Raw genomic sequence first — 22426 nt, forward strand, 5'->3', positions numbered from 1 at the left:
ACTTGTAATCATCTCAAATGCTGACCCATATAGTAAATCAGACATCTTGTCTGGAACTGTGCAAATGCAATAAGACCTTCTGAAACTCTCAATAATAAACAGTAATCAAAAATATCTTTTTTTTTTTTAAACCACTTTATTCAAACCTGAGCACCTCAATATAAAACTAAACACTGGTGAACTGTCATTTTCCTTGCTAAACCCAGATTACTGCAAATTTTAAATCTGCACAAGTAAGTTTCTGCTATCAGTTCAACATTTAATAGACTAATTCATCTCTTCTGACACACTTGGTAGATTTCATATAATGAAAATAACTAAAAGAATTAGTGCAATATACTGGACAGATCAAAATAAAATGTACTTTGGAAAACAAAGTTGCAAAGTTCATTACTGACAGACAGCAGTACTCATGTTACAGATACAGGAGCATCATTTATTACTGTTCTAGCCGTAAAGGAAGAACTCAGAACCCCCTTTGATTAGAGAGGAAAAAAATTAGCCTTAAGTAACTGTACATTCTGTATACCTTTAAGCAACTCTTAAATATTACAGAAAGTATTAAACAAATGTAGACTACAATGCAGAGTACCTATTTACAGTACATTAATATCCAAATTTAAAATCAAGTTGGATGTACATAATCGTTAGTGCACTATTTTTTTCCTTAGGGGAAAAACAAAAACTGTAATGGCCAGCAATGATCAAAACCAAGAAAGGACTCACAGACACCAAGTTTGTTGTTGTTTTACTTGAAGAGCTCTTACAGTTTGTAGAAGAAAAAAAAAAATCCTAAGTCATAAAGTTGAATTTACTGGTCTGTACCCTCTGAACAGATTAGAAATGAAGTTAAACTTGATTTATCACTAATTCCTTTAGATAACTAACTGGGTTGATATAATTTACATACAGTGTACCAACTAAAACTCCACTTTCCTGCAAGCACAGAATTCTTAAAATTGTTAATGCAAGTATTATTTGTAATTAAATTATTAAACTATGGAATGTATAACTAAACAGTAGATACCTGCAGAAACAACTGGTTGCATCAATACTGTGACTAAGTTTAAGTAATTTTTAGACCCTGTTTCTAAAAAGGTTTTAAAGCACAATTGAGAATTATGAAGAGTCCCAATTCTATTTATTATAACAGCAATCAGTATTGAGGCTACAGGAACTGGCCAATTAGGTCCACGGAAAGTAGTTCTTCTACACCTCTAATGGTAAGTGATTTTTAAAACCTTTCAACTGAAGGAAGTTTATTCCGATTCCATCTCTCCTCTACTGCTGAAACATTACAGCCAGTGGTGGATACATGCATGTTGTTAAAATTTTAGGTCAAAAGAAAACTCTGTATCATGAACTTGGCTATTATCATAAGTCTCTTCGCTGTTTGGAAGCTGTACTGGGCCAGGTTAAGCACTCCAATTCCATGGTTATTAACAGTTAGGAAGCAGAAGAATATTCAGAACAGTTTAAAGCAATTGATGTTTTAGTTACTACAACATTGACTCTTGGGTGATTGCGTGGGTTCAGTAAGGTCTACTCCTCTTCCTCTGGCAGAGTTGGCTCCTGCATTCTGTGGTTCATTCTTGGGCAATTTTTTTGCTACAAATTCAACCAGAAATAAGAGTTAAAGCTAAAACTGAATTAAGATTAAATGACCTGAGTACACAGTCAACACTACTACTCTATAAGCATATCAATGTAATCACTCCAAAACCTGGTTTGATTCAGTGTGTTGGTAATAAAAGAAGTTGACACTTAACTTCTTAATGATTAACTACCTTATCTATGATTTTCAAGAGCATTTTTGAAATGCATTAGTAACTTGAGCACTTAAAATGTATCTGCACAGGTATGCTATGCCAGTAAATGACAGCTCTTCTGGGAATCCACCTACACAGAACAGGCTTTAAGATCAGGCTGTTACTGCTGAAACATATACAAAGAATAAAAAAGGGACAAAACACAGACAGAAATGGATCAAACTGCTGCCCAGCTTTCTCTCCAGAATAAGTATTTGCATACAACATACAAAATGGCCCTCAGCACTAGATCAAGTCTCTCCTCTTCCCCCCCCCCCCCGCCCAAGCTGTCTCTTGCTCTTCAGCTTGTATTAGTCAATTGACTGTGATAATTTCTTTGTTGTCCTTCTAGGTACAAGGCACCTTCTTGTTACCCTTCTGAGCAGTAGCTCCCCCTAGCTTTCTCATCATCAGAAAATTGCTAAATTCTACGTAAAAGGACTTCCATGGGGCTGTCCTGCTCATGTTACTGGGAGCCAACAGCCATTCCTGTTTTACAGTTTGGCTGCATGCTTCGACTCCAAAGTAATTACTTTGGCCAGCTTTTAAAAGAACGAGTTTTCATAAAAGGAATGACACGCAAGTATCACAGCCAGAAATCCATCAGAGTACACATCAACAAGATGTGTTGTGGTGCTGGAAGATCTCAGGATGCTAGATAATCTCATCTAGGCTCCCTTTCCAATGGAAGGCTCGACCAGACTATATTTTGAGGTTCCTTCCAACCTGGGCTGTTCCACAATTCTGTGACAAAACACAAGAATTCACACAATACTAAGTTGCTGAGACAGTACAAAGGGACAAAGCACCATTAAAAGAAAAAAAAGTCTTCAGAGCAGTGTCATTTTGGATTCTAGATACATTCTAGAATTGTAAATTACTATGAATTTTTTCAACTGGTAGTTCTGAATGAGCTGCAAAGCAGTCCATTTACAAGCAGCTGTAGCTTTCATCCCACAATTCTGTTCATGTTCTCATTTTTCATTTTCTCCCATTTTTGACGATCATATTTACTCATGGTCCTTAGAACCACATCCATGTTGTGCAGAAGGCCATTCCCAGTTCCATGCAATACTTATATCCTTGTATCCTTGTCTAGATTTCCTTTCAGGGACCACTGCCGCACAGATTTTGTTCTGATGCACCAACAAAGCTGAATTTCACCCATCAATGTGAAAGAACACTCACACGGACAACCAACCTTGCAGACAAAATACCCAGGTACTAAATGGGCATTGATTTCTCAGATTTACTTTGTATACTTCATTAAAATACGGAGAGGTAAAAATTATTGTTGATATAACAAATTACCAAGAAAGTTATCAGACTTTGGGGATTCAATTTTCTTTTTTTGAACAGGATGTAAAATGCACCTTTAAGCAAGTTAATTTTAAAATTTCACCAGAATGGTGTAATTGAGCATTTCTGTATCATTAAATGCAGGCCTATCTTAAGCATTTATGAGAAAAATATACTTTCTACTCACACAGTTAAATGTTTTTTTCCCCCCAAGTATTTATAGTTAATATGAAGCAAGTACTTGTTATAAAGTGTTGCTATAGTGATAATTTAATTTGCATCTGCTGGAAGTTTGAACCACACCGTAAATTACCTTCTGCTTTACTGATTTGGAAAGCAGAAGATAAGAGCTCTTTAGAAACATGTAATTTTGATAGTAATACTGTTTTTTCACAAAAAGAAGTGGGACAGAAGTCACTGCAGTGCAAAATACGAAACAGATTTAATAATGTTATTTGACAGTATACATTACTATTTCCCAGTAGCAGAACTACTACTGTGATTAAGGTTATTAATATATAGGTTGGTGACCCACCTAAAAATGTATACTTTCTTTTTCTTCCACTTTCAATTTGTTTATTAACAATGGAATACACTTCTGTATCAGTGGAATTCACAAAATTTCTTAGTAATTTATACTTACTATTACATGTTAGCATCTCTATAGAAATCCTGAAGATTGCTGGGGCTAAAAATATGTTAGTAAATTTACTTTTCACATGAAGTGTCCTTTACTTATACTCGGACATTGAATTTAAGCACACATTGTCATCTTTGGCACAACTTTTGGATAGCTACATTTGGAATTCAAACAAAATTTTAACACAAAGTGTATTTAGCAAATATTTTGCTTAGACTAAAATGAATACTTGACTTTTTTTTTTTTAAGTCCTTTATCATTCTCCCACTTTGAAATGTTTCCAGCTTCAATTACCATTGTCTCATAAAAAGGAACATCATTCCAGGTTCTGCACCTATTTGATGCAGTGTGGAATCTGCTGCAAAGAACATACCATCAGAAGGCACACATTTATGCACTTTTCACTTACATTCTTATACTAATTTGATAAACAAAGCCAAGTACATCTTACAATTAAGAAAAGCTGTGTAAACCTTTTTTTATGGTTAACCTATACCATGGGAAAGTTGGGGGTTTTATATATAACAACTAAAGCTTTATTTTGCTTGAACTTAAAGCAGTACAAGTTTTGACCATGAAATCAAAGCAGGTATACACAACTTGCTGATAGAATTCAAAAGTAACCTATATCTTAGCTATTCCAAATTAATCCAAGTGTTTTTGCGCTTGACAGAAGACTTGTGCAATTGTGCTTCAAGTAAGTTTATCTGACTTCTGAACATCAAAAGGGATCTGAAAAGGCCTAAGGAAACTTCAGTGTCAGAAATAATTTAGGTGAAAAACAAAGATCTTGGGTTAGGAAGATTGTGATGGTATGAATCTCATGAAAACAATTCCCTTAAATTCTCTGTTTGTTTGTAAACTCACCAATTGCCATGAATATTTCATTTACGTTCATAGATGTTTTGGCAGACGTCTCCATGAACAATAAGCTGTTGTCATCTGCATAAGCCTGTGCTTCCTGAAAATTAAAATAAGAATGCATTACTTCACTTAAAAAAAAAAATCACCCAATCATTACACATTGTACACTTCCTGTTAGCCAATTCAGCTTCTTATGATTACATTAACTGCCTTTGCATTCAATAGGAAATCTGAAAAACGCCAAACTACAGAATATCTGATGAAAAAAATCTACAGCATTCTACATTCATTTAAGTGACATCTTCTACGATCTATGTAACTATATGTGAAATAACACATTATCAAATACCCAGAAATCTAAAATGTGCTTTGCAATGAGGATTGTCAAGCCTGCAAGAAGCCCATGAATCCACATGAACAAAAAATGAACATTTGAACAATGTTAATATTGTAATTGTACAAAAACCAGTAAACATAGTAAACATAGTTCTACTTTGGTAATTAAATTTGATTAAGTTTTTGACTGCACACATGTATGAAATTTGTTAACTAACACAATTTTTCACAAAACACGAAGGTTTTCTGTCACACAACTTTATGTTACAATGGACACGGAAATATAAAAATCAGAAAATCAAGTTGTTGAATCGTGGCAGAAAAATACCTAAAACACTGCTAACCTTCATAGTCTGACTCTTACAGTTACAAACCTATATATATATATTACTATATACAGCAGTATCTCACACAGTGACACCAAATACAGATTAAAACCGTAGGAGAATTAATGACTAATAAATATGATCTTAATTCAAATTCAACCAATCATGAATGGACCAGAACCATCTGCAGTAAGTTTTATTTGCTTTGGAAGCTATGTTCCAATGACTTGGTTAAACTTTCTAGAAGACAAAACATGGCAGCAAGAGCACAGATACATCCACTAAACCAAAAAGAATGCCATGAAAAGCACAACTAAAACTTGAACACCACTTCAAGAGTATAGCCCAGCAAGTTAAACGCATCAATCAGCTTCGTATCATACAATAACCAAAATTCTCCTGCTGACAAGTCACAACAAATGGTTTGCACTGAGAGTTACTGCTCTCTCATGCACTGAAACCCTAGTTACCCATAATTTCAGGCAGAAGACAGGAAGAGGTCAGATCAAAGAACAGAAATTCAATTAGCCTTAAAGATATGCAAATAAATTAGTTATTCCTCAAAGTCAAACTTAATTATTCAAAAAAGTCTACTGCTACATATCACTTGTACAGAAATAATTTTTCAGTAGCATGTGTAATTTAATTACTCTCAGTTGATGTTTGTATTTAACAGCATGACCTCTATAACTAGCTAGGCTATGCATAGAAGCTCCTTGTAGGTTTATTTACTTTCTATTCCAACAAAATGTTATTTCTATAAATAGAAGTTATGTACATACCTGGAAATCCACAGCTCTTTTGTTAGCTAGATCAGCTTTGTTTCCTGCTAAAGCTATTACAATGTTAGGACTTGCTTGCCGCTGAAGTTCTTTGACCCAATTTTTCGCTCTGGCAAAGGACTCCTGTTAATGATTGCAAAATGATGCAACTGAGTTTTATCATCCTTTTGTACTCATCTATTATCCCAATCTCTGTTATCGATACTTCAAGCAAGAGGCCAACACGAGGCTGCTACCTTTGTCCAAAGGCATTCCAACTTGTCAACTGAGCTTTCAAAATTAAACATTCCAAGCTTAGTTCTCAAATGTGCTTAGTTGAGATAATGCTGAAGTAAGTAAGTAGAGATAGGAAGATCTTTTTGTAGACAGAGTAAGGAAAGAGAAGTGGTTAAGAGAGTAAATGGGATTTTTATTTTTTCCTCTAGAGGAATCAAGCTATATTGAAAAGGCCTCAAAACATTTTCTAATTACTGAGCACTGTTCATTATGGTACAGGGTTTCTGGTTTTTTTGAGGGTTTTTAAGTCTCATTTTACCAAAAACAAATGAAGTTTATCCAATCTAAGTTCAAATAAAAAGAAATCAAAAAACCTCAGGTTTTGGTCTTGCTACCTTTCCAATCCTTACCCGTAACTTGCAGTAATACAATATTAAAATAATGTCTTTCACTATCAGAAATAAATTGCCATCAGCAACGTAGTAAGAGTAACAGCTCAGTTCTGGTGAACTGATTTATAGGTGGGTTTGAAACACTTCTACAATGAAATTTGCTTTCTTTCTCTTTTTTTTTTTTTTTAAAGACAAAAACCCTAGAAACAGTCTTTTCACACGGTAAGTTTACAAACACTATTTAACATTACATAGTCCAATATGCAATAAGCAACCTGATCTAGTGGGAGGTGTCCCTGCCCATGGCAGAGGCACTGGACTAGGTGACCTTTAAAGGTCCCTTCCAACCCATTCTATGATTCTATGAAATGATGAGCTGATTCACACAAGTCAGCAAGAAAAATTAAGGAAAAAAAAAAAATCAATGCAAGACTGCTAACTTACAAGTCTCCCTTGTGCCTCCCTAATATATTACTTACCTCATTTGTAATGTCGTATACCACTATAGCTGCTTGCGCTCCTCTGTAGTACATGGGTGCTAAACTGTGGTATCGCTCTTGCCCAGCTGTATCCCAAATTTCAAATTTTACTGTTGTATCGTCGAGACATACAGTCTGGGTTAGAAAAGCAGCTACAAAAAAGATAGAGGTGCTGAAACCAGAAGTCTGCTTATATCTCTATATTCACATAAAATTATATTCAGAGATGCAAATATGATTTCCTTAAACAATTTAAGCCTATTATTAAAATATAGCAGGTCTGAAGCAAGCACTACCTGATCGACCATAACTCTGTTTAACACAGAACAGCTATTTAAACAACCAATCTTTCCTTAAGTTAAAGACACAAGAATGCAGTAATTGGAAAGAATTCCCTTTTTTTTTCAGTAATAGTTAATCTGAGTAACAACAAGCCTTTTCTTAAGCCTTCTACATACACTTCATCCTGCTTCAACAGACTGTACAGAGTACCAGTAACAGCATCCCATCAGGCTATAATCCAACAGTTCAGATATTTACAGTTCTACACACATTTATATTACTTGAACAGTATTTTAAAGCCTTGAGTTTCAGCTCCTGACAACTCCACCTTAGCTAACGGGTACGGAAGAAAGAATCACTTCTCAAGAGTCCTTGTTTTTAAAGCAGACATATTTTTGACTTTGCAAGTGATCTCAATAATTAGTTTTAGCATAACCCCAACAGCCTGCAGTTTCAGGGAAACTTGCATCCATTGCAACTACAGCTGAAAGTACCACCATAAATAATGGTCTTCTAAGTGCAGAAAACAGTATCTTATTCCAAGTCTGCAAACACTCCTATTAAAGACTTTCCATTCAGATTAAGGTACTTAATAGCAACATGGAAGTGAGTACCCACACATCATAGAAACCCATATTACAAAACTAAGCTAGAATAATATCTTGGGGAAGAAAAAAAAACCACACACAACCAAACACTGAAAAGCAAAATTTCCTTCTACTGAGTTCTCTTAACCCTTTGAGTTTTAACTCAGCCATCTGTTTTACCGTAGCTTTTGAAGTTTAAAAATAAGCACACAGCTATTACAGTGGTCTGACAAGCTGTCTTGATTACCTGCTTTATAGTCACGTTGTTTGCCCAGTTATAGTACATACACAGGAGAAGATGCAACAATCCCAAGAATTTAGATGAAAGTTTGAGCAATCAAGCATAAATGCTTGGAGTTGTTTTCCCAGTCATGACAGACATTAATGAAATACTTTAGACTGGCTTGCCCTTGCTCCTTCCACTAAGAACAACAACAACAAAAAACATTTAAAACCTTCTGCTTGATGAAATGCTAAAGGAGGCCCCCTACTTGGTGAAACTGGAGACTTCCATCACCAAGCATACTGACAGAACGTGACCAATTTAAATCAAATGTCTGAAGAGGCACTGACCCATAAATAACCCTTGCATACCAAGGATATTGCCCTGTCCCGCATACTCCAAGACATCACAGCCTATGAATCATTCCAAAACTGTTGCAACTTTCAACTCAGGTTATTACAGCAAACCAAAAGCAAGTCAATCTTGCTTTATAAAGGACATTGTAACTAACATACAGAAGCTGACTAGTTAAGTTGTCAGGTGTTCCTGCTTCAGGGGTATTAGCATCCATCACAGATGAACAGGCAGGTTGGAGATGGTAAGGGCTTTGATGTTCCAATGTTCAATCACCATAAATCTCTCTAAATGCTAAATATCCAAGCACTGGTAAAACAGGCTCCTCTTGGTAGCTCCCTAAGCAGCCCAGAACCAAAATAAAGAGAAAAAAAAAAAAAACATCCTGCACCAGGCTAAAGGTTTCATCCTCAGAACCAGCTCAATATTACATTTCTCCAAGGCAGAGACAACATGTTAAACAAGTGGAATCTGAAGTTCATACAGGCATTACTCTCTTCAACAGAAGAATTTACCTACATTCCATACATGAAGGGATGTACTCAAAGAGAATTAAAACAAGGGGTTTATTTTAAGACACCTTGTTTTTGTTGAAACAGACATTTCAACCACCGTCAAACGCCAGTTAATTTCTGCAAACAAGGTAACTTTCTTCTATCTTACTACAGCAAGGCCATAGTAAATTGACAATTAATCAGCTGTGTTAATTATCTGAAAGCCTATCTTCCTTAACAGCCATACTTTTGTCTTAAGCAATGAACAGGCATTGCTACGCTAGTCTGAAGTGGCAAAACCACACCACTACCATCCAACATGCCTGCCTTTAACAGCACTCTCTTTCAGATGTTTTTATTCAGATTCACAATGCACATAAGCCTCTCTTTGTTAAAAGGCCCTTCTATATACAAAAAAAATTATGCCTTAGGCAACTGCAAGCTACAGAGTTAGCTTTCTCTATAGAAAAGTTTTTCTGAATCCCAACATTGCTGCATTTAGGATCTCTCAGCTGTATTATATGGCATTTCCTTGTTTCTATTTTATATAGAAGACACACAAGTTAATACAGAGATTACACTAAACTCTATATACCTGAACTTTAACTTAAGCTCTTGTTTAACCTTTTGTATAGATTTTAAACAGTGTTAAAACGTTTGGGTTATCCCTAGTTCTACCTGTACACTAAATAAAGAAAAAACAAAAAGGAAGTTAAATGAATCGAAGCATGCTGAAATCGAACAATGGATTTCACTTAATTTTAACTTTTTTTTTTTAAACTAAAAACCACATTGATATTGGGAAATTAATTCACTATAGATCTTTGAGAAGGCCCTCCACATTACCACGTAGTTGTATGAGATAATACAGAAACCTTTCACACTAACACCTATCCTAAAGCCATTATGAAACATACAAAGCCAAAAGCGAGCATTAATAAGACTGCTAAAGGAGAAAAAAAAAAAAAAAGAGATTCTCCATTTATGCTGACAGATATACAAAATAAACACATGTAACAGCTAGAAATAGGGTAAACAATGGTGGAATGAAATCCAGCTTATATTTATTTTTGTAAGCTTTGTAGATTTTTTTACATTTCAACAATACATGTAAAGACACATACAGACCACTGAAACTGCTTCACATAAATATTACAATGAAACAGACTGATTCATGCAAGCAGCAACAGGGACTACTAGAGAATATTTATCAATCCATAAAATCCATATTTTGTTGAAGTCTGTATGCCATTAGGTAGTTTTAGGATAAGTTTAAATTCAACTAAGGAGGAATACAGCTCAAAGAACAACAAATAAAAAGGTGGATAAAATCTGTTCACAGTTAAACAGATTTTCTTTTTTTAATTCTAGTAGCCAGCAGCTGTTTTGTTTGAAGTCACAAAATATAAAAACAGTACATTAAATTCTGTGATTACTAACAAAGAAAGGTATATCCAGAAATGTAGCAAGTTCTCCCAAATCAAAAGCAAAGCCAGGATGCATAAGTGACAACACAACCTTTTTGGAAGATGCAGCACTTTTTCTTTTTTTTCACAGAAACTAAGTTCTTAATTCTTATGAAGCAGTTATTTCATGCATTAAGCATACAGCATAATTAAAACAGACATACATCCACCCACAAACAAAATGTAACATCAAGCCCAGTTTTCAAAACTATGCAGTTCAAGCACCCATTTGCTTTCTCACTTGACATGGATGTTTGCTACAGCCTTGTGCCAACCACAGCTTTTAGCTTCGAAACTTATAGTTCTCAACTACAGATAGGGCACAGATTTGATCCTTGCTGTCAATGACCCACTCTAGAAGTGCTGTTACGTTCAAGGTTGTCAAGGGCAATATAAACTCAGCGTGAAACAAATCAACAGGGTAACTTTCTCACCTCCAATCGTACTTTCTTGAAACTCATGAAACTGTCCTTTTACAAAACGAAGCACCAAACTTGATTTGCCAACTGCAGACTCTCCTAAAAGTACTAGTTTGAACTGGCAAATTTTATTTCCAGCATTTGGCCCATTGGGTCTTGTTGCTCCTCGATTAGCCATGCCCAAATTAGAAAGAAGTCCTTTGTTTCAAGCCCTTGAAAGCAAGTTCCAGGATTCAGATCTCAGCGGTGCTTCTGCCAGTAACAACCTGTTTATGAAAAGACAGTGGGTGGTATTAGATTTACAAACCAAGTAAGAAAAATCTAATTCACTAATGCAACACGGATTACATATAACTTGTTCTAATATTTACCAAAGTCAATAGTCCAGAGTACAACTACAGTCACTGTTAAGATGTCAACTATAGACAAAACCTATGACAAAGGAACCAGTTATCATCTTCTATACTCCATCTTCCCACTAAAGCTTCAAATTAGGACATTAAAATCCAATTACGTTTCTTCTTCTAAGACTTCAGTCTCTTTTCTTAACATATCAAGACTGAAGTATAACACAACAGATTCAGACTTTCACATTATTGGTAAAATATCAAGTGACAAGAAATAATATTTTTACCCAATGTTTTGCTATTGCTAAGCAATATTCCAAAGTCAGCACCACTAAAGGATGCTAAAAAATTGACCAAATTGTGAAAACTCAATCATCGCATCAAGTTCTTCACAAGTATACTTCGTCATCAATTCACTTCAATCATGTATATCAAATGCAATTTCCTTAAATAAACGTACAGAAGATCTTGACATACAAATCATTAATACCTTCTCTAGTTAACAATTGTACCTTGAGAAGCAAAAATAGAAAGCCTTCCATATCTAGAAAAATGGACTGTCTTGACCAGTAAGAATTCTAGATCACTTTGTTCAAGCCACCAGGGAACTATCATATGATGATAAATTAGTATCTCCAATACTAACACATGTCCTAGCAGATCAATATTCACAACAGAGATCTTCGTTAAGAACAAGTATGAACAGTGTATTCCTTAGTCTGCCTACTCATCTTTCAAACACCTTAAAAAATAAAAATCACAATATTTATTCATATGGACAGGGAAGCCTTCAGACACTGCTGATATCACTTCTGAGCTTAAGATCTATGTTTTTACACACTTAACTGTAGAGATTAAATCTTTTTGCAGGTAGGCATTGCTGTATGAAAGAGTGCCATAACACTTTTCTGTATTCTTCTTCCTCCCAGTTCCCAAAACAAAATTCCAAGTGAGCCCACAGGAAATACACCTAAGTGATGGTCACTCAGCTCTCGCGAGAGAAACTTCTACTTCTGTACTTCTGCTAAAAGAAAAAAATCCCCCCAAAACAGCCTACAACTTTGTCCTACTCCAGTTGATTATTTACTTGAATTGTGCACACTTGTTGGGGATACAGCTTTTCTAGTACATAGGATGCAAGCAAGTTAGTTTGGAGCACATTCTCCTAATGCAGAAAATGGCTTTAATACATATGTTGCAAAAAGGTAAGCAAACCTACTACTTTCAAATTACTTTTTGCTCTTTCTTCCTTATGGTAAAGCAACTGCACTTTAAACCAAGCAGTAGTCTTAGCCATCTTCCCACTTCAAACCACTTAGCACATATATCAGGCACTTGACATTGCAGTTTACTATACACGTAGCTCAGACACTAAGCCTTCATTCTCCTTCCTAACTCTCCCTTTTGTAAACTCCACACAAGTCCTGAAGAATTTTCTTTTCTGGGAAGTGCTTCTAGCACTCTAGCAGAGTGCCATCCTCCACTAAGATACTCCCTTACAAACTAATTTCCATGCCATAAATGAGAAAGAAATCTTAACGTTATTTCTTCAACAACATAACAGTTGAAAAACTGGTATTTTATTTCTCATACTAAACAGACTTGAATATAGGTCTTAGAAAAAAATATTTTTAACATCCTAATGACACTCCTGTTTGGTCATGTTGCTCCGTTCCACATACCTCTCAAAATAACTTAGCTTCTTCCAGGTAGGATATTCTAATCCTGTATTCATCCTTTTCTGTCCTGAGTTTGTTTCCTGTTTGGCTATTATGATATCCTTAAATCAACTGACTTTTTTTAATTTTAGTTGTTCAACATGATCTAATAAATATCTAATTTTACATCCATGTTTTTACAGACATGTGAAAGTATACCACAGTGAAAGAATTTTCACTGTGCAAGTTTGCAGATGACACGAAGCTAAGTGGAAGTGTTGATCTGCATGAGGATAGGGAGGCTCTACAGAAAGACTTGGATAGATTGGATTGATGGGCCAATGCTAACGGTATGAGCTTCAACAAGGCCAAGTGCCGGGTCCTGCACTTGGGCCACAACAACCCCATGCATCGCTACAGGCTTGGGGAAGTGTGGCTGGAGAGCTGCCTGGCAGAAAAGGACCTGGGGGTTCTAATGGACAAGCAGCTGAACATGAGCCAGCAGTGTGCCCAGGTGGCCAAGAGGGCCAATGGCATCCTGGCTTGTATTAGAAATAGTGTGACCAGCAGAAGGAGGGAGGTGATTGTCCCCCTGTACTCAGCACTGGTGAGGCCACACCTTGAGTATTGTGTCCAGTTCTGGGCACCTCAATATAAGAGAGATATCGAGGTGCTGGAGCGAGGGCAGAGGAGGACAACAAAGCTGGTGAAGGGCCTGGAGAATAAATCTTATGAGGAGCGATTGAAGGAGCTGGGACTGTTTAGTTTGAGGAAGAGGAGGCTGAGGGGAGACCTCATCGCTCTCTACAACTACTTGAAAGGACATTGTAGAGAGGTTGGTGCTGGTCTCTTCTCACAGGTGATAGAACAAGAGGGAATGGGTTCAAGCTGCAGCAGGGTAGGTTTAGGCTGGACATTAGGAAAAAATTCTTCACAGAAAGAGTGGTCAGACACTGGAATAGGCTGCCCAGGGAGGTGGTGGAGTCACCATTCCTGAATGTGTTTAAGAGTCGTTTAGATGTGGTGTTAGGGGATATGGTGTAAGGGAGAACTTTGTAGAATGGAGTTGATGGTTGGACTCGATGGTCCCAAGGGTCTTTTCCAACCTAAATGATTCTATGATTCTGTGAATGTTTTTATGAAGCAAAAAAGCCCCTGCATATCCCACCACCATTATTATTAAGTACTATGATAATTACATATTAAAATTCTTACTTATTAAATTAATTTTGGTTGAATATTTTAGAACACAGGAATGGATCCAGTTATTTTAAGAACACCAGACCTTTCATCCTTACAGCATAAAACAATTTACGCATAGCTGGTGTGCTGGTTCTCAAGCAAGACTCCTCCCTCCCAACTCATGCTGCTGAAATACACTTCAGAAGTCGCAGAGCAATTTCGATAAAAACAGACCAGTGACACAGTTAATCTCTCCCTGATTATACTACAAGAGAGAAAACAGCAAGGCATAGCCAAAATACAGGTAGCTCAGAATACTGTTAGCCATTTGTTTATCTTTTCCTTTGGAAAAGTAATGAAGACAATTAAGTTATTTCTGTTTTAAAATGAAACGCATCTGTTTGCTGTAGCGTTCTATTGTGTTTGGATAACCATGAAATAATTAAAAACCCTTGACTCTTAATTTATCCCATGTTCTTCTATACTCTGCAGCACTAATAAGGACAGAGGGGCTACATCTAATGACCACGTGAGTTAGTACTCTTTGGAGCAAGTGATTTCTAGATGACACACTGCGAGGAATTCAACCCACTACACTGGTTACTCGCTATGACTACTTATTTGCTTCCCATCCCATATTGAAAGCAAAAGGAGGCACGATAGAAAAAAAAAAGGCAAGATTGATTTAACTTGCATAATACCTATTTGTTTCAACTGGCCATTTACAGCTTTTAGTTATTCAGATTTATATCACTCACAAACCAGTAATTACTACCCCTTGCAAAATTACTTCAGGACCCAGAGCTGAAACAGGTTGTCAAGAAAAATACCTAATTCAATTTTAATAGATGCCCAAGCTACAGAAGCTGCAGTTATCACAGAACTTCAAAGTTGTTTACACCTTTATAACATCACCTCCCCCCCCCCGAAATCATTCTAGAGACTCAGATACCATGTACAAAAATAACCAGCTGTCAAGCTGATAGAGATCGCGGTACCTGCGAGGAAGGCCATCGAGTCCCAGAAACATACTGCAAACATCATTCATTCAATAGTGATATCAATATATCTAATAATTTAATAATAAAACCTGACACAGCCATACCACCCACTTTTTAACAGCTCAGGATAAAAAAACCATACAAGACTGGAAAACTCATAGAGCACATCCAGATGATTTTGCTATACTAAAAAAGCCAGCAACACCTTCTATAAGTGTACATGGAAATCATCACCTTTTGAAGTTCCAGATGATATTGAAACTGTTCAGTAAGTTCACAAGATGCCAGCATACAAACATGAAAACAGAAAAAAAATTCTTAATCAGAAGAGAAGCAGTACTACAGTCTGACACAACCATTACAGAATGTTTTTGGCCTCTTCTTTTCACAGTTGTGTGTTGAACACAGTGCCTCACAGGATTTAAAAGTAGACGTCAATGCTACAGACCCCACACATGCTCCAGGCCTCAGGCCTCATTCACTCTCCAGTTCCTTAAGTTACCTGTAAAATACTAGCCTTGAGAACCATAAAAAAGCACCACACAGAAGACAAGAATGCTACATTCAGTACCCTACACACATACACTGCAAATTCAAGTTTTTGACAAATCAGTTTCAAGACAATTCTGGACACTTACTTCAAGGGCTTAGCAACCTTGCCTATTTCCTACCCTTAGCTCCAGTGAAAATCTTCAGAAAAACATCCACTAATGCACCCCCCACCCCAGTTTCGTATGCTAAGTAAAATTTGCAATCTATTGATAAGTTTGGAACATGTGAAGGACAAAAAACACCTTGAAAAGGCATTTTCATTCATCTACACAAAAGCAAGTACACAAATGTTTGACTTGAACCAAGCTCTTCAACTGATATTATGTAAGGGAATTACTTGTATAAAAATCTGCTGAGGAAAATACTATCAAAGTTTCTTAGATGGATGGCTTCATATGGATAGAAATGAGGGAGATTTTCTTACTTTCATGGAGTTTAATGTGAGAACTCCATCATATGTTAAAAGGCAAGGCCCACTGCAGTCTTGGGCACTACAAATACATAGGTCCTTCTGGTAAGTAGGAACTTTCACTCTTCTCATGAATATCCCCCAAAGGGACAGCAGCTCCATGCTGAAATGCCAGAACAACAAAGTTTGGAGCATATTATTAGAACAGTACTCCAGCTAATCCTACCAGGTAATTTATCAGATGCTGGGTATTCTCACCACTTCAGAAGAGAAATTTATATTCTGCTAGTATTAGCAGTATAATATAGTATAGTATATCATATTAGTATAGTATTTTTTAATGAGTTTTATTTATGAAAGTCATAAGTATTTTAATAGATCACCACACAAATTTTATTGAGTCTGTGTACAAAATAAAACCAGTCCTAAACAACTACAAACTCACCATGTAATGACATAATTCAGTCATGTAAGCATTCAGATCTGTGCCTATTTTGAACTACAAGAAAGCTAATACAGAAGTATCAAAATAACACTAGTGACAAAAGCCAGCCTACTAAAGAGATTAAGACAGCTAACACTGCTCCTACAATTAATGCTGTTAAGTGCATTACCAAAGAAAGACCACAACAAAAATTCATGGTAAATTTAAAACTGGAACATTCCACCACTTTTATATTTCAAAACAAATGACAATGCTTCTTACCATGAATACACTTATTATTGTAGTAATTTCTAATGAACTTTTTCACACTTCATGAACAGAGACATATCGACTAATGTTGAGGTTGCAATCGTTATCTACTTGAAATTTATTTATGCAGGACTATCTTGAATGTTTTAAAAAGCTGTATCTAAAAAGCCTTCTTTATTAGGCACTCCTACTAACTGACATTTTTGTTATTCCCTTATAGGTCTGGCAGAATTAGCGTGGCATCTTACTGCAGTGTTCAAGACAGTGACATGTACAACTCTCAAAACACTTACCACATGTAAGCCAGTTTATACTGAAACATAATAAGACTAAGTTGAACAAGTGAATCAACAGTCACTGCAAAATATTCATAGCCTTTCAATTAAAGATAATAGCCGTCTCATAAGCTCACATGAATGATGTGTAGTACCAATTGCTTTCAGATAAACTGGTTTACCTACAGGAAATGTAAGTGATGATGACTGTACTATCATTGTCTTTAGACACCTCACTTCAGCCTTTTTCCTGACATTTTTTATTACAGGATAACAATACACAAATGCCAATCTAGCCTGCCCACAACTCTGAAAAGTCACTATCAAATTGGAAAAAACAAAGATGCCATGTTTTTTACTTGGTTTGAGTGTGATGTGGAAGAAGCTGATTAATTTTAGCTGCTTAATCAGCTGTTCAGCCTCTCTTTTCCATCCCCAGGCTCTGAAAGAGGCATAAGGTAGAAATGGCCCTACTACTTGCAACACTTTGATAGCTCTTAAACAATTCAGCTCTCCTCTAAAATGTAAGAGAGCACAGGCTTGCTTCTCCACCATACTCTAGCTTTATGTTTAGTTCCAATTAAGTCTCACGTAGAGCATACTCAGTATACTACGCCTGTCGTGATCCCCCGGATGGCGACGTGTTGTCCAAGTATTTTACTTCCCACCTTATTCGCCGTCCCTCCTCCAGCCGCAAGTGAAAGGGAAAGCGAGGGATCCATCTCCCAACCTCCCCTTCCATACCTCACAAGCAACTCGAAGGGACCAACCCTGCCTTTGCAGCTGGGCTCGGGCAGCGATAACCCACTGCAGGAGAGCCCGCACACAGGGAGGATCGCCGTTCCCTCCGTCTCGCTGCGGTCCCGGGCCCAGCCCCTCCAATCGCCGCCGCCGCCGCCACCACCACCACCTCCCCTCCCCCGCGGCTCCCTTCCAGGCCCAGGAATAAGGGGAAGTGGGAAAATCGGGGGCGCCATTTTGAGACGGGAAGAGAGAGACCAGCCTCTCCTGCCCGCACGCCGGGCGGCCCACTGTCCCCGCAAGGCCCGGCAGCGCGGGCAGAGGAGGCGGTCGCCGGCGGGAGCCTCGAACAACAGACGCCCACCTCCCCCCGGCCTCCTCACCGCCGACGGGCCCCCCCCGGCCTCCTCACCGCCGACGGGCCCCCCCCTGCTCCGCCAGCGCGGCCCCCCACCCGGCCACCGCCTCCTCACCTGTCTGGGCCGCGGCGGCGGGGAAGAAGGGGGAGCCGGGCGGCGGAGCGACGCCTGTCCGTCCGTCCGGCGGGTGGGCCGAAGGAGGTGGGGGGGGGGGGGGGGTAAGGGGGTGGGGGCGGCTCCTCGGCGGGGCGCGGGCGAGGGCGAGGGGTGGGGGCGAGGGGCGGGGGCGCAGCCGTGCCTCACCCAGCCCGCCGCCGACTTCCGCCGCCGCCTCTGCCCCGACCAAAACACACACACACTCACTCACACAACACGTACTTCCGCCACCGCCGCCACGTCACGGCCCGCACGCGGCATGCGCTTCCGGTTCGCCCGCACGTCACGTGACTTATTTCCCACCTTCTCCCCCTTCCTTTTGTTTCCTCTCCCCCCCGCCCCTTCCCCGCGGGCCCGGCCGTTACCATGGCAACGCGGGGGGGCGCCCTAGAACTCCTTCCCTACCCACCCCCCATCTCCGCAACGGGCGCCACGTGCCAGCCCGCGCGGGGGCCTCAGGGAGAGGCGCGAGGCGGCGCGCGCGACGCAGAGCCTGAGGGAGGTGAGGGGAGCCCCGGCCCCGCTTGTCTGGCGGTGTTTTGTAGCCGAGAAGCGACTACAAAGGCGGCCCCTCAGCGGGGTGTGGGAGCTTTGGGCCGTTTAATCCGCCGGGCGTCCCGCACCTCCCGCCTGCAAACATAAGACACGGACCTGTTGGAGCAGGTCCAGAAGGAGGGTCACGAAGATGCTCAGAGGGGTGGAGCACCTCTGCTATGGAGCCAGGCTGAGAGAGTTGGGGTTGTTCAGTATGGAGAAGAGAAGGCTCCGGGGAGACTTTATAGTGGCCTTTCAGTACCTAAAGAGTGTAGTGACAGGACACTGAGGGCGGTGAGACACCGGAACAGGTTGCCCGGAGAAGCTGTGGATGCCCCATCCCTGGAAGTGTTAAAGGCCAGGCTGGATGGGGCTTTGAGCAGCCTGGTCTAGTGGGAGGCATCCCTGCCTATGGCAGGGGGGTTGGAACTAGGTGGTCTTTAAGTCCCTTCCAACCCGAACCCTTCTATGGTTCTATGACTCTCCTCAATGTCAAGGAGAAGAGTCTCTGGGATGACTTAGTAGGTGGATACAAACAATCTGACTTAATACATGCAGATATTAAATAACACACCTTGCTATAGAGACTGTTGGATGTACATCGTTGGTTTTCTTTATTACTGGTGTATTTTCTGAAGACTTTTGTCATCCTGTGTGCCTTTTTTATGTCAATAACTGAGTAATAATGCTGAAAAAAATGATGATAATTCAGAGATGGCCTTTACGAACAGTTAAAAGATTGGAAAACTTGCCTCATAGTGGAAGATGCAAAGACCTTCTGACCTTGTCAGAGAGAAGGGTAAGGATCACTTGGTCGCGGACTATAAGTGGGCTCTATAGAAAACAAAACAGTGATGGTAAGTGTTTCTTCAGTCTAGCAGATTTAACAAGGTCTAATCGTTGGCATTTGAAGGAAATAATAAACAGAGCTGGTAAAGACATTTAATGTGTTTATCAATAATGGTATTTAGTGATTGGTACAATTTAACAAAGATTGTTTAGATACTCCATCACTGGAAATACTGAATCAAGATTTGATGTTTCTGTCTTCTCAAAATATGCTTTAGTTCAACCACATGTATTTAACTGAAGCAAAAATTGAGAGGGAAAGCCAGTGTTACACTAGAGCTGAGGCTCCATTATGCCATTCATTCAAAAAATATATGACGTTAGTGTTGTCCAGTCAATCCTCCAGCCAATGCAGGTTTATCTTCTCCTGTTGTTGCTGCTCCTTTAGAAGTATGCCGAGAAATGAAAGACAGGTATAATGAATTATGTCACAGCCTTTTTTTTTTATCATCTCTATAGTGCAGCTTTAGAAATATCTCATTACTTGTAAAATACTATAGCTGATGGCCTTGTAGAATGAGAGAGAAATCAACAGTTCTTATATCTGTCTGCTTTTGTGTTTTCCTTTGTCTTTTTTTCCCTTCCCTAGTACGGACACATCAATACTTTAAAAATTACTGAACTGAATGGAATAAAATCAGACTGTTCTTTTTTCTTGTCTATGTACTTTTCCATTGTTAGCAGATTGTTCTCAGAGTAATGATTTCACCATTCTTATTTACTAAGTAAAAGCTAATCACTTACATAAATGCTTTTTGTAAGACCAATATGTAACTTAAAATAAGAGAAGAACACTTTGAGTTCACCAGTGATGTAGAATGCCAGACTAGCTCCTGAGAAACGTGTCTGAAAGTATGCAAGTTTTCTGAGCTGTGAGTTTGCTGAAGCTTACAGTAAAGACCGCCTTTCAGAATATTTCCAAGAGTTGCCCTTTAAATCAGGTAATCCTGCTGTAATGCACTGCTTATTTGCCATAGCCCTCTGACTGGTTTCAGGATGTTCAACTGGACTGCAGGATTTGCTGAGAAAAAAACATCAGAATCCTGATAAACAGATTTTTTTTACTATATACATTATAAGCATACATCCAAGCACCAGCCAGCATCCAACCAACCTGGCAGCTGTTTGCTTGCTTGCTTGCTCGCTCGCTCGCTCACCTCCCTGCAGTGGGACAGAGAATAGAATAGGAAGAACAAAAGCAAGAACACTTGTGGGTCAAGATAAAGACAGTTTAATAGATGAAGAAAAGAGGAGGGGGGAAAGGCAATATGAAGGGAATCACTTACCACCTCCCACAAACAGACCAATGTCCAACCAGTCTCCAAGCAGCAGCCGTCTTGGAAGCCAGCTCTTTCTTGCTCTACCTCCAGTTTTTATTGCTGAGCATGATGCTATGGGATATGGAATATCCCTTTGCCAGGTGAGCTGTCCTGACTGTGTTCCTCTCCCAAGTTTCTTGCCCACCTTGCCGACCCCCAGCATATCTCCTGGGTGGGGGCGATGGCAAAGTGGGGAAAAAGAACAAGCCTTGATCCTGTGCAAGGACTGTTCAGCAGTAGCTGAAGTATTGCTGTGTTATCAACACTGATTTAGTCACAAATCCAAAACACAGCACCATACAGGCTGCTATGAAGAAAATTAACTCCATCCCAGCCAGACCCAATACATACATGGACCATTTTGGATGAAAAAAATAAAAACATTACACGGTGAATCTTTAGAATGACTTGAACTTAAATTCAGTTTAGAGATTAAACGCTGGTGTCATACATGGCATTTCATGTTTCACTTAATCGACTCAAATGAAGAGCCACAGAGGAAAGGTATGATCCTAGTCCATTTCCATTCCCAGCTGCAAGCTTGCACCTCTTAAGTAAGTCGTGATACCCTGCAGCTGCAGAGTGAGCTGCATCGACCACTGATGCCATGCAAAAACTATTCACCAAAAGACATAATTTTGTGGTGGCTCAGCTGACCGAACCAACTCATCTGTGGTTGCAGGATGACTAGATCTGGTGCAGATGAGAGTAAAGGAGTATGAGTTCAGAGAAGACAAAGAGCCAAGAACCACCTCTTTGTCAGTAAGCTTTGGTTAGACGTAATGTGAAACCACACGCTCAGTTTGCACAGGAAGAATAAGAGAAAATACAAAACATAATGCAGCGATGTTCAGAAATGGAGAACTGTAACATTCCGTATGTAGGGATCAGATATTCTGTACTTCTAATATAAATAAAAAAATAAATAAATACTTTCTAAAATCAGAATAATTAGATAATAAAACAGATTATCAAATGTATCTGAAATTCAAGGCTGAATGGAATATTTGATGCAGGGATTATATTCATGTGATATAGTTGTGCTAATAAAAAGGGGGCAAAAGTATTAAAGAATGCATTACTTTCACATGAGAGATTTTTTTCTCTTCAAAATCCATTGAGCAGACTTAAGTTATGTCACAGTAGGCCATTTTGGTGAAAGTACTAGCATGAAGGCAAATCTCACATGCTTTTGTCTGTTAAGTATGCAGGTTCGGCTCATGTGATGGATACATTCTGAGACTCAGATGCTACAACAGCCGAGCTAGGACACTGGTGTGCTGCTAGAAAGCGTGGGTTACATGCATGGGATTCCTACTGGCTAACCAGCACCCTGATTGCAACACAGAGCAAGAGTGTATCTCCTTTACTTTGTGAAACTCC

The 22426-nt window shown here is 38.9% G+C and overlaps 1 protein-coding gene across 6 annotated transcripts; it reads right to left on the reverse strand.

Moving 5' to 3' along the window:
• Positions 1-117: 117 nt before the first annotated feature.
• On the reverse strand, positions 118-18395 carry RAB5A (RAB5A, member RAS oncogene family). 6 transcript variants are annotated; one of them, XM_054191256.1, is made up of 7 exons: positions 18300-18376; positions 15390-15416; positions 10983-11233; positions 7143-7294; positions 6056-6178; positions 4615-4708; positions 118-1608 (listed from the first exon to the last, which is right to left on the reverse strand). In XM_054191256.1, exons 3-7 carry the CDS (start codon positions 11143-11145, stop codon positions 1493-1495), a joined length of 648 nt encoding a protein of 215 aa, XP_054047231.1. In that variant the 5' UTR covers positions 11146-11233; positions 15390-15416; positions 18300-18376; the 3' UTR covers positions 118-1492. The 6 variants fall into 6 exon arrangements, with proteins under 6 accessions (XP_054047231.1, XP_054047233.1, XP_054047232.1 ...); XM_054191258.1 differs by lacking the exon at positions 18300-18376 and adding an exon at positions 16132-16254; XM_054191260.1 differs by lacking the exon at positions 118-1608 and adding an exon at positions 2101-4105 and having other exon boundaries at positions 18300-18382.
• Between the last annotated feature and the right edge of the window lie 4031 nt (positions 18396-22426).

The sequence above is a fragment of the Rissa tridactyla genome, chromosome 2 (genome assembly GCF_028500815.1).
Source record: "Rissa tridactyla isolate bRisTri1 chromosome 2, bRisTri1.patW.cur.20221130, whole genome shotgun sequence".
In the NCBI taxonomy this organism is placed as follows: domain Eukaryota; kingdom Metazoa; phylum Chordata; class Aves; order Charadriiformes; family Laridae; genus Rissa; species Rissa tridactyla.